The sequence below is a fragment of the Jaculus jaculus genome, chromosome 3, assembly GCF_020740685.1.
Source record: "Jaculus jaculus isolate mJacJac1 chromosome 3, mJacJac1.mat.Y.cur, whole genome shotgun sequence".
NCBI classification, from domain to species: domain Eukaryota; kingdom Metazoa; phylum Chordata; class Mammalia; order Rodentia; family Dipodidae; genus Jaculus; species Jaculus jaculus.
This window is the reverse complement of record NC_059104.1, coordinates 172757427-172769900: the sequence shown is the minus strand read 5'-3', so window position 1 is coordinate 172769900 and position 12474 is coordinate 172757427. Positions and strand designations below refer to the sequence as shown.

General features: G+C 50.7%; 1 protein-coding gene across 1 annotated transcript; it reads right to left on the bottom strand.

Moving 5' to 3' along the window:
- Positions 1-1488: 1488 nt before the first annotated feature.
- Positions 1489-6986, bottom strand: Cnga4 (cyclic nucleotide gated channel subunit alpha 4). Its single transcript, XM_004650939.2, has 6 exons — positions 6686-6986; positions 6467-6568; positions 6187-6293; positions 5324-5969; positions 3275-3624; positions 1489-2612 (listed from the first exon to the last, which is right to left on the bottom strand). The coding sequence occupies exons 1-6, from the start codon at positions 6745-6747 to the stop codon at positions 2155-2157; spliced, it is 1725 nt and encodes a 574-aa protein (XP_004650996.1). The 5' UTR covers positions 6748-6986; the 3' UTR covers positions 1489-2154.
- Positions 6987-12474: the final 5488 nt, after the last annotated feature.

The window sequence follows — 12474 nt, the reverse complement described above, 5'->3', positions numbered from 1 at the left end:
TCTTTTCTTTTTTTGCTATGTTGGCTTCAGTTTCCTGATCTGGAAAAGTTAGCCACTAAGTTCAACTTTTATATGGGTGCTGGGGATCCCAACTCGGAAGCCCCTGCTTGGGCAGCAAGCATTACTGATGGAGTCATCTCTCCCAAGGCTCCTGAGCCATCCACCTTTGGAGGGTTTTCATATCAGCTGTTCTCTTGTACCATTTGAGTGCCTTGCAAAAATCTCTAGGTTTCCTAAGTTATGGTGACTCTGCTATGAAGAATTTACTCTTCTCATCCTAGAATACCAGAGGCAGAACAGAAGGCATATATGGCCCTGACACAATCCCCCCCCCCCGAATATTCCAGTATCACTGTAGGAGCTCCCCATTCCAATCGAGCCATTAATGGAGACAGGGTGCATATCATAGTGTGTCACCAATAAGCCGATTCTCACCTCCCTAAACCCATCAGATTTCACTAAAATAGCCCTCACATCACACCCACCTATTCTTTATGTTCACACACCCATCCATTCTTGAGTTGAGGGCAGAGATGGCAGGAAAATCTCCTGATAAAGTGTCTTCTCCCAATGTTGGCCCTCCACCTGTCTCCACTCTCCTTACTTCGGCCATCACATATCTATTTGTTACCGACCTGCTGTGTGCCGGGCGCACTTTGAACACTGGTGATACAGAGATGAACAAAGGAGACCTGGTACCAGCCTTATGAACCTTACAGTTTATTAAGAAATCACAAGATAACTATATATTTTAAAACGATTTCAAGTGTGATGACCCTCTTGATCTTTCATAGTGACACTTATCACTTAGTTACAACTCTAAGTTAAATCTTGGGTTCATTTTAACATGCCGACTGGCACAGTTAGATCTAAAGACTGGCCATGCTGTAGAGGGCCTGAAGTGCTTAACTAAGGTAAATGTGTTTTAGAAATGACATCAGACTTCCCTCCCCGTTGACCCAACAGTGTCCCTGTCCCCAAGTCAGCAGATCTTCTTCCAGTGTACCAAGGTCACTCCAAAACTCCCAGCATTTTCCCCTTTCAATGTTCCTGATCATGACATTCCACTCCATCCATTTTCTACTCCCTATCGTGTATAGGGAATACTACAAAAAAAAAAAAAAAAAAAAAGAAAGAAAGAAAGAAAAAGAAGGGCTGGATTTCTGCTAGCAATCAACTGGCTGGATAGGACAGGGCCAGGTGAGAGAATTGGAAGCTATACTTCCCCTGGAAGCTTTCCTGAATGGAGGGAAGCCTTGGCCCCAGGCGCCTGGGCTGGGCCAGGAGAGGGATAAAGAAGCAGAAACACCTTCTGTGGACCACTGCAGTAGATCAGACCCCTCACAGCCCAACTCAAGATCATACACTGTGCCATGGGATGCAATGTGAGCATACCTATGAAATCGCGTGCAACTGATCTCTAGTTTTAAGTGCCCCACCTTTTTAAAAAGATTATTTATATGATCTGGAGAGAAACTCGAGTACACCCCAATCTTTTGGAATCCAACCTACCAGCTATATTATACTGCTCATGCTTCTCCCCCCTGCGACTTACAATTCACAGACCGATCCACCACCGGCTTTGCCTTTTTCCTCCAACTCCCACAAATGCTCACTGAGGAGGTAAATACTTTATTGAAGTGCGACTTGCAGGCTGTACTCACAACCCACCCACACGGGGAGCGTCTCAAGGTCATCTTAGGCCAGAAAAGGCTCTAGGTGCACTTTTGTGCTTTCACAAGCATACACACAACCGTGGACGGTCCCTTTGTGTTTGCTAGTGAATGTCCGTCAGCCTCTGAGGCGCAGAGTGTGCATGTAACATGTGGCTATAAGTCACATCCATTCCTATGAGAATGCATGTGTCCTCAGAGAATGGGAACTCCAGAGGATTTTATAAGGAATGCAGTCTTGAGCCAGCATGTGGAATATGTGTGTGTGTGTGTGTGTGTGTGTGTGTGTGTGTGCATGTGTGTGTGTTGGTGAGCAGAAGATGAACTGTGCTGTCCTCCCACATCTCTAGCTTGGCACCTACAGACCAATTCACTTAAGTCTCTGGGGCCTTGTGTATGGGATGGCAATTTCTGCAGGCAGACTTTCCTACAACTCTGGGTTCACTTGCAGCTAGGAGTCCTGGGGACAGGAAGGGGATCACTATAGCCCTGAGGGTCCCTCCTGACCAAGTGGGCCCTCCTCAGCTTTGGAAGTTCCTTCCCCAGGCTCACTCTCATCATCAGCTTCAACCACCCCCTCGGGCATCGGCCATTCTCTCGTCTGCCACTCCAGCCTCTCGATGCGGTAAGCAATCTTGAGGGCGCTGGACTCCAGCTCCGCCAAGAGTCGAGCAAACTTGGTCTGTAGATCATCGAGCTGCTGGTCAAGGCCTTTCAGCCGGGATTCTGTGGCCTCCTGGAGGGCGATCTCGGCTGCCTCAGCATTCACGTCCAACTTGTTCATTTTCAGCAGGATCTCACGACCCTTCTCCTCCATGACAGTCTGGGCTTGTGGGTACTCACTCAGCACCTCCCGCAGATCCTCCTTGCTCAGGCAGAAGAGGTCTGAATAGCCTAGGCTCTTGATATTGGCTGTGCGGCGGTTTCCGGACATGTTCCCTGTGGCCCACGTGGGGAGAGTGAGTGCGGACAGCGATCTGGCATTTCACTCCTGAATCAGTTCCATTTCTCCATACTGATGCCCCTGAGCCTCTTTTTGGCCTCATTCTTTCATTCACTAATCTAGTAGGGGACCAGGGCCTATGCTTAGTGGTTATCTGTGACTTGTCTCAACAGACATTTAATGGGATGGTTATATAATAATACAGCTGGTGCGATGTCATTTTCTTTCTTTTTTTCTTTCTTTCTTTCTTTTTTTATTTCGAGGCAGGCTCTCACTCTAGCTCAGACTGACCTGGAATTCACTGTGTATTCTCAGGATGGCCTTGAACTCACAGTGATCCTCCTACCTCTGCCTCCTGAGTGCTGGGATTAAAGGTGTGTGCCACCATGCCCGGCCAATGTCATTTTCTACTGGTCTGTCAGTACCTCCATCAGTCCCTATGGACCATGCCTGTGCTCTTGCTCAAGAACCCAGCCTGCTCACTGACCTCGGCTCATCTCCCATGGGAACTGTGTTCTGCTCCTCTCTGGAGTCCTATAGTGACTCACCGAAGAGACAGGCTTCCTTACGCCATGCCCTGAAGTACCACTTCTTACCAGCACAGAGTTTTACTCCTGTCCCCTGTCCACCCCTGTTCCCGGTATGCTTGGCAACCCACCTTTGATGTTGATGATGCTGATCTCCCCAAAGTACAGCCCCGCGCCAAGCACGGCGTACTGCGTGACGCCGTCATCCGCCACCACAGCCAGCTGGCCCTCTCGGATGATGTACATCTCTCGGCCGATGTCCCCCTTGCGGCACACGTACTCCCCTGGCGAGTAGGTCTGAGGCTGCAGCTTTAGCACCAGCTCCTCCAGCAGGCTGGCCTCACAGTTCTGGAAGATCTGTACCCTGCTCAGAGTAGACAGGTGTACGGACACAGCCACCTCTGCCCGTAGTCGCTCTGGCAAATGCTGTAAGATGGCCACCTCGTTGGTCATCTTCTTGTTGATCTGCAAGTGCTGGTACCTGGGAGAAAGGCAGTAAGTACCATTTTTCTCACCATAAACCTGGGTGTGCCGGCCTCTCCCCTTTCATCAGCTCAGCCAAGAGCCCCGCCACACTGAGGTCTCAGGGTGGGGAGGATATGGGACCTGACTGCTGGCCTCTTTTCTTGGCTGCAGATATGTTTTGACCTTGTGGTGGTTTGAATAGATGGCCCCCAATATATTCAGTTTTTCATTTGTTTGTAGTTTGCATCTGCAGCCACCTGGCTGGAGGCAGTGTCACTGGGCGGATCTTAAGGTGCGGTGGTGGGTTTCAGGTTTCAATCTAAAGATATGCAAAGGGTGCCTAGCAGGAGTTCCTGAAGTGTGCTGTGCTGCGTGGCTTTTGGCTTTTGGCTTGTGCTTCTCTCTCTGTGTCTGCTTGGTCCTGTGAAGGCAGGCCAGCTTCTTCTGCCATTATGGAACTTCCCCTGGATCTGTAAGCTTCCTCCATCACTGTGCCTGGTCTGGAAGTTCATCTCAGTGAACCTGAAGCAGTCTGCTACAGCCCTCTTCTACCACACCCTAGGCATGGAGGCCCCCACCACTTGACTTCAGGACCTGAGCGTCTGTGACAACATTCTTACTGCCTGCCCGCTAGATCACAGCAGTTTAAAATGTGGCGTGGTGGCACGCGCCTTTAATCCCAGCACTCGGGAGGCAGAGGTGGGAGGATCACTGTGAGTTGAGGCTACCCTGAGACTACATAGTGAGTTCCAGGTCAGCCTGGGTTAGTGAGACCTTACCTCAAAAAAAAAAAAAAAAAGAAGAAGTGGCATTCATGGGTAGGTCTGCAACATGGGGCTTGGCAAGGGGTGTCCTCCACTGAGGGATTAGCATATCGTTTACCTACTGCCAACTCCACCCAGGCACAGCCAATGTCTTGTACCTGAGAGCTACTTCAGCCAGGAAGCGCCCCACCACCCACTCTCAGAGCGGCTTTGCTGGGGCTCCCTGACTTTTTGATACTTCCTTTCATTCAGAATGTAGTGTGCTTTACCCTTTATGACCAATTACACGTGGGCCATCACCTAAGGGCTAGTAGCTCCTCCACTCACTCCTTTCTGAGCTCTCCCAGGCACCGTCGGTTCACATGCTCCGGCCTCCATGTCACCCTTTCCATTCTCACACGTCCCTCATCCTGGCAATCTCTTACCCATCCTCTTGCTTTCAGTCCAGGTTGCCTCAGCGGAAGACACCATTTTCAAAACCCTGTCCAGCAGACCCACCAGTGAATGCATTTGACTTGTCTTAGGGCCAGCAGGCAGGCCATCAGAATGCAGTCACACCCTGCTCAGGTCCTAAGGCACACCTGCCTCTGGCTGGGTCTGCAAAGCCCCAGGCAGGCCATCAGAATGCAGCAGACACCCCCCCTCAGGCCATAAGACACACCTGCCTCTGGCTGGGCCTGCAAAGCCCCAGGCAGGCCATCAGAATGCAGCAGACACCCCCCTCAGGCCCTAAGGCACACCTGCCTCTGGCTGGGCCTGCAAAGCTCCAGGTAGGCCATCAGAATGCAGCAGACACCCCACTCTGAGTCCTAAGTCACACCTGCCCCTGGCCACTGCAAAGCCCCAGGCAGGCCATCAGAATGCAGCAGACAACGCCCCCCCCCCCCACACACACCCAGGTCCTAAGGCACACCTGCTGCCCCTGGCCTCGCCTGCGGGCCACCTTCTCACCAGTCAATGACTCTCCGCTCCAGGCGCCGGTTCACGTGCTGCAGTTTCATGTACTTCTTCACCAGCGCGTGGTCGGGGTAGAAGGCGGCGTCGGCCGTGTTCATGTTGTAGATGACGGAGCTCATGCTGCCCATGATGGTGGCGAAGCCCATGACGGCCAGCAGGAAGTCGCCCACCATGAAGAGGTACTCCTCCTCGCGGGCGGGCATTGGCGTGTCGCCCACGGTGGTCAGGATGAGCGTGGAGAAGTAGAAGCTGTACAGGTACTGGCGCCGCAGGCGCTCGAAGCCCGGCCGGGCCGGGTCCGGGTACACCCACACGTCGCGGCCGAAGCCCAGGTACCGGGACAGGGCGAAGTAGAGGCAGCTGTTCCAGTGGATGACGACGAAGATGTAGAGCATCAGCTTGGCGATGCGGAAGGCGTTGGGGTGAGCCGTGCGGGTCTCGGTGCGGTCGAAAGCCTCGAAGAGCCGCGGCGCGCGCAGGAAGCGGTTCAGCCGCAGCGTGGGCGTGTGCGGGCCGAGGCGCGCGTAGAGCGCGTCCGTGGGCACCAGCGAGGCCAGGTCCAGCAGGAAGCTCCACGTGCGCACGTAGCGCCCGGCGATCCTGCCCTTGTCCACCACCAGGATCCCCTGTTCCAGGAATCCTGTGTGTGTGTGCGCGCGCGCGCGTGCGCGCGGGTGGGGGTGAGGCAAAGGAAATGAGCCCGGATGGACACCCACCCATGGGTGAGGACAGACATGGTGGACAGGGTGCCAGACTTACAGGCGGGACATGTGAAAAGTGCTGCCCCTTCCTTGTCTCGTCTGGGGGGGAATACGGAACCAAGGGTCAGACCTGGGGGTGGGGGTGGGGTTACTGACCCGTGTGGAAGCGCACCCCGATGTCCACTAGGTACAGTAGGTCACTTGTGTAGTCCAGTACGAACCACGCCACCAGATAGCCGTGCTGCAAGTCGGGAAAGCAGGCTCTGTGGGGGAAGGGATTGGCTTAAAGACACCTGGGCAAGGCCTTCAGCACTCTTGCCTTTGGATCTGCGCCTGGGCTCCGTCCCTCCATTGGGCCCCTCCCCGGGGCTCTCCATGCTCCTTGACCTTGCCCCCATTGCAGCTTAAGGCCCCTTACTTGGTGACCCTGCCAAACCTGCACACTATGATGATGAGGTTATACATCACGGGGAAGACCATGGTATTCAGCCACCAGTAGTAGTAATCTCCAGATGGGTCCAGCACAGGCAGCCTCTTCCTGCGGGCAAGATGGGAGGTCTGGCTTCACCGATTCACCCCACAGGCCCCACTGGGGCTGTGACTGGGGTCAGGAAGTGCTGTGGATAGATCCCACACAGAGAACCAGACTCCTCACCTGCCTTTGGGTGGGGCCTGGGGGCTGGACTCTGTTGTCTTGACTTTGCCGTCCTGGCTCATGGCTCTGTGGCTTGGTGCTGGCGAAGGCACTATCCAGAGCCTCTCTGTTGTAGGTGGCTTGGGGAGGTGAGGGCTAGTGCTTGACTTCCTGGAAGAGGTGGCCTTGGGGCTCCAGCTGCGACTTCTGTCTTCTGAGGCTCTTAGCAACACTGCCAGGGATAGCGGGAAGGGAAGGGGTGGAGGCAATGCAGTTCCAGCACCGTGCCCTGTCTCCCAGGGCCTGGGCTGGCTTACACCTGCCCAGCTGAACACCTCTAATGAGATCTCTGGAGAAGGCGCGCTTACGTGGGGGGTGTGCCTTGGAAGCCTGGCCCTTGTCACTATTTCCTTTCTCCTTCCCTAAACTCCAGGCCCAGCTTACATTGGGGGTCAGGAGACAAAGGTTTCAATGGAGGCATGAATACTACTTTGTGCAACTTCTCTGCTTGGGCTTCATTGGTCACTTATTTAACAATGACTTACCCAGTGGCTCATCTGTGTCAGGTGCTAAGTTAGTCTCCAGGGGTGAAGATGCCTCTCTGCCAAAGGTGTTTTTATTATCTACTGTTTCTCCACATGCATCTCCACCTAAGCTCCTTGGGAGGTCATTGTAAGGTGCCTTTGTCCTCATTCCTTCCTTGTCATCTAGTGCCTGATCCCACCAGCTATTTTGCATGTTTTCTGCATCCTCAAGCACAACTTTTCTCTTCCTAGAAACATCTCTTTCTTTTTTTTAAAAAAAATTATTTTTATTTATTTATTTGAGAGAGAGAGAGGCAGAGGGAGGGAGGGAGGGAGAGAGAGAGAGAGAGAGAGAGGGGCAGAGAGTGGGAGGGAGGAAGAGAATGGGCACACCAGGACATCCAGCCACTGCAAACGAATTCCAGACACACACACCACCTTGTGCATCTGGCTTTACATAGGTCCTGGGGACTTGAACTTGGGTCTTTTGGCTTTGCAGGCAAGTGCCTTAACCACTAAACCATCTCTCCAGCCCAGAATGTCTCTTTCATAACAAAACAAAACCTTACGACTTCTCCCTCAAGTTGAGTCCCATCTTAGTCAACAAATTATGTTCAGAATGCTACCAAGTGCCAGGCCAGTACTGTGCTAAGTGAATGGACCACACACCCTGTCCTCCAGAACCTCAGAGATGGGCAAAGGAAATGTTCAGGGGGATGAGTAATTTCATATTAGGTACACGGGCAATCCTGACGAGTACTGTTAGGTGAATATGCAGAGAGCTATCATGGTAATAGTAAGAGGCCAACTGAGCTGGGCTCTGTAAGATAAATAGGATGCAGGTAGAGATGGGTGAGTGTAGCTGATATGAGATAGAGGGTAACAAGTGTGCAAACGTATATAGTCATCAAAATTATTGTGGCCGGGCGTGGTGGCACATGCCTTTAATCCCAGCACTTGCGAGGTAGAGGTAGGAGGATCATCATGAGTTCAAGGCCACCCTGAGACTACATAGAGAATTCCAGGTCAGCCTGAGCTAAAGTGAGACCCTACCTCAAACAAACAAAGGGGTGCCTAAATTACTTTTTAAAAGAAGACGGAGAAGGGACGGTAGTGGTGAGATATAAGGCTGAATAATGGGCAGAGTGTTTTGTCAGCCATATAATAAAGCTTGAATTTTACCCAAGGACAGTGGAGTAATGTGTATTCTACACATTTTTATGAGATAGTGTCAGATTTATGTTTTTGGAAGGAGCATCTATAATCCCCAATCCATTTTACTAAAATTATTTTTATTTTATTTTTTATGAGAGAATTGGCATGCCATGGCCTCCCTCCAGCCACTGCAGTCAAGCTCCAGATGCGTGCGTCACCTTGGGCACATGTGCGGCCTGGCTTGCTTGCCTCACCTTGTGTGTCTGGCTTACGTGGTACCTGGAGAGTGGAACATGGGTCCTTAGGCTTTGCAGGCAAGCACCACAACCTCTAAGCCATCACTTCAGCACCCAGTGCATCTTTTTGAAACCCTTTTCTCCTTGTGATCTCTGGTCCAATCATTTCTTGGTTTTCTGTTTATTTCTTGTCTCTTTTGTAGGCCCTTTTGTCCATCCCTTTTAAGCTGGTGTTTTGTAGGACTGTAGTGGAGGCCTGTCTCTTACCACCTTCCTGTTACTTTCTAGCTAATCTTGGTTACCCACAGACTTTCCTCTGTCGTCTACTGAAAAACTCTCCTTGAGCTTCCGTTATTTGTATGACTAACAACACTGAAAGTCCACACTCAGATATCCCACAGTTCCTGTCAACCCACTGGGTCTGTAACCCGCCTCTTTATCTCCTGCCACCTCGTCTTTTTTCCTATAACCCCTACTTCGGTCCTTTTAGTCAAAAACCCAGGGCCAGTATTTAATAATAATAATAGCAATTATTATTATATAATATGGCGGAAATTTAAAAAAAATTAAAGTTGCTCTGTTTGACTGCTTCAACAAATGGAGTACAGCAAGAACGATGTGTGACTTCTGAGGCTGGATAATACAAAGCCATACTGCTGCCTACTGGGTCTAGTGCTTGTCATCTGATGGTTCCCTCCCAGGATGCTCTCTCTTGCACCTTGGCTAACACATTATGAGAAGGTCTGCTCGGAAGTCTCAGCTGAGCTTAGCCTTTGAGCTGTCTTAGCCCAAACATTGTGTATGTGAAATGAAACCACCAGATGATTGTAGCCATCAGTCTCAAGCCACTCGCAAGCCTTTGAGCTTCCTAGATGACACTCCAGACACCCTGGAATAAAGAACAGCCATTCCTGCAACATCTTATTGGATTCTCAGAATCTGGGAGCATAAGACAACAGCTGTTGGGCTGGAGAAATGGCTCAGTGGTTGAGGGTGCTTGCTTATAAAGCCTGCCATCCTGGGTTCGATTCCCCAGTACTCACGTGTTGCAGTCAGCTACAATGTTGGTGGGAGGAACTTCCAAACCAGGCAGTTATGGGAGGAAGGGATTTATTGAAGCTTACAGGTCCAGGGGAACTTCCATAGTGGCAGAAGAAGCTGGCCCACTTTGACAGACCTGTGCAGAGAGAGAAACCAACACTATCACCACCACAAGCGAGCACACTTCAGGAACTCTAGGCAGAATTCAAGCACTCCATATTCCTTTAGGCTGGAATTCCAGGTCCACCCTCACACCTTAGGGCTGGACCTGAGGATCTGCCCACAGTGATACCTCCTCCTTCCAAGTGACTGGAGATCTAAATCACAAGCTTTAATAAAGTCATGAATCAACTGGGGGACATCCATTCAAACTTCTATACCATGTAAAGCCAGCTGCACATGCATCTGGAGTTTGTTTGCAGTGGTGGTAAGTCCTGATGTTTCCATTCTCTCTCCCTGTCCTTGCAAATAAACAAATAAAAATTTGAAGTAACTGTGAAAAAAAAGTTTAAAAAATATCTGTTGTTTTATGACACTAAGTTGGGATGGTTTGTTACCTAGTGCTGTGGTTTGGATAGTCATATAATAGCCATGTGTGGAAGTTTTTGTAATTTTTCAAGGTAGGGTCCCACTCTAGCTTAGATTGACCTGGAATTCACTATGTAGTCTCAGAGTGGCCTTGAACTCATGGCAATCCTCCTATCTCTGTTTCCCAAGTGGTGGGATTAAAGATGTGCGCCACCACTTGATTGACAGCTAATTGTGCTACTGGGAAGTGGAACTTTTAGGAAGTGAAGTCTAACAGAAGGTCATTGTGGGCATTCCCTTGAAGAGGATATTGGGATCTTGGCTCTTTTCTTTCTTCCTCCTTGCTTCCTGGGAACCATGAGACAGAATCTCAGTCTGCAGGCCAGGATGTCCTGATCTCACTATATAGGCCAGGCTGGCCTTGAACTCATGAGAATCTGCCTCAGCTTCTCGAGTGTTGGGATGATAGCATGAACCACCATGGGTAGCTTTCCTTTTTCACATTCACCCATTCTTCAAGCTTTTCTAATGTCCATGTATCCTCTTTTCTACATTCTTAAAATATTTTTTATTTATTTGAGAGAAAGAAGCAGAGAGAGAGAGAGAGACAGAGAGGAGGGAAAGGGCACACCAGGGCCTCTAGCTACTGCAAAGGAACTCCAGATATATGCACCATCTTGTGCATGTGGCTTTACATGGGTACTGGGGAACCAAAGTCAGGCCCTTAGGCTTTGCAGGCAAGCCTCTTAACCACTGGGCCATCTCTCCAGCCCCATTTCTCTAGATTGTTAATGTACTACTTCTTGCTGAAAAAAGTTTTTTCAAGGTAGTCTCATTCTAGCCCAGTCTGACCTGGAAATCACTCTGTAGTCCCATGCCAGCCTCCAACTCAGTGATAGTGCTACCTCTGAGCGCTGGGATTCAAAGTATGCACCACCACGCCTGGCTCTTCTTAGGAATTCCTGAGTTTTGCAATGGTGTTCTCACTGCTGATCTGACCGTGTATATAATTATTTATTTCTCACTATTGTCCTGAGGATAGAAATCTAAATTCCTAACATGGCCTACAAAGCTCTCCGGTCCGGTCATCTGTCCCTGTCTCCATTCTCATTTGATCTTTCATAGGCACGTTCCCTGGGCTTCAGACACACTGTCCTAGTTGGGGTTCCCAGAGCCAGCATCTTCCCCGTGGTGACCGTCTTGTCCTGCCTAGGTATATGCTAATGCTTTGGGCAGCAACTTCCATTTCCTTTTCCAACTCTTTAATTTTGAGATAATTTCAGGCTTAGAGAAAAGTTGCAGAAATAATACGTAAAATTGTAAACTCTGTATCCACGATAGCCCAATTCTGCCATATAGTCATAGAATAATAATACAGAGAACACTGATATAATACTTTTAACTACCGACTCTATGTGAAACTGCCAGTTCTCTTATGCAAATTCATCTCACAAGGAGTACTAGCGTACTGCCTTAAATCCCAGAATTTGGGAGGCTGAGGTAGGAGGAGGATCATTGCCGTGTTCCAGGCCAGCCTGGGCTAAAGTGTGACTCTATCTCGAAAAGACAAAAAAAAAAAAAAAAAAAAAAAAGCCAGTTCATTTCACGCTTGTTTGCTTCCAAAGACTTAGTGGAGGGAGCCAGCATCTCCTGGAAGTCTTCCTTCACCCTTCCAATCATCTTCTGCACACAGAAATCCGGGGTTAGTGCTGCTTCTAGATGGTTCTTCTGCACCTCTTTTTATGTACTACGTTGCAATTGTGAGACCCATACTAGTTATCTGGGATCAGGCAGGCATTTGTCCCATGTTCCTTGACCCAAGCTGTTAGCCTACGAGGTCACGTGAACCAGGAAGTGGCGGTCAAGGCCGGAGTGTGGAGGCGGAATCCAGTCTGCAGCAGCGCACAGGTGGGGTCAACCCGAACTAGCTGGTTGGCAGTCAGCTCTCCCTAAGGCTCCCTCCTCCACCTACTGACTCCGCCCCTCTGCCGGCATGGCCCCGCCCACTCCCCTACTGTAACCGCGGGGCTCCGCCTCCTCCTGCCGAGTCTCTTCCCGTCCCAGCTCTTCCTAAGCCCCGCGCTGTGGTCTTTCCCCTGACTTAGAAAGTACCGCTGCCTTGGCCCGGCGTGTTCGACCTCTCTTCCCCAGGCTGCACCGCTGCCCCCCGGGGCCTCCGCCTCCGCAGACTCTTCCTCCTCGCAGCGCCCCAGTCCTGCTGGGGGCGGGGCTTACGGAGCGGGGGGCGTGGCTCTCCCTGGAATGCGGATGGAGGCCCCGCCCCTGCGCCCGGCCGTTGCCAGGAAACAAGCGTCGACGCTCTCGA

Excerpts from the sequence above, each read along its gene's own strand:
- Cnga4 (XM_004650939.2), bottom strand. The coding sequence starts at position 6,747 with ATGAGCCAGGACGGCAAAGTCAAGACAACAGAGTCCAGCCCCCAGGCC. Across the intron at positions 5,970-6,186 it reads CGGGGTGCGCTTCCACACGG|GATTCCTGGAACAGGGGATC; the intron begins GTCAGTAACCCC and ends ACACACACACAG. Across the intron at positions 3,625-5,323 it reads GAGCGGAGAGTCATTGACTG|GTACCAGCACTTGCAGATCA; the intron begins GTGAGAAGGTGG and ends CCTTTCTCCCAG.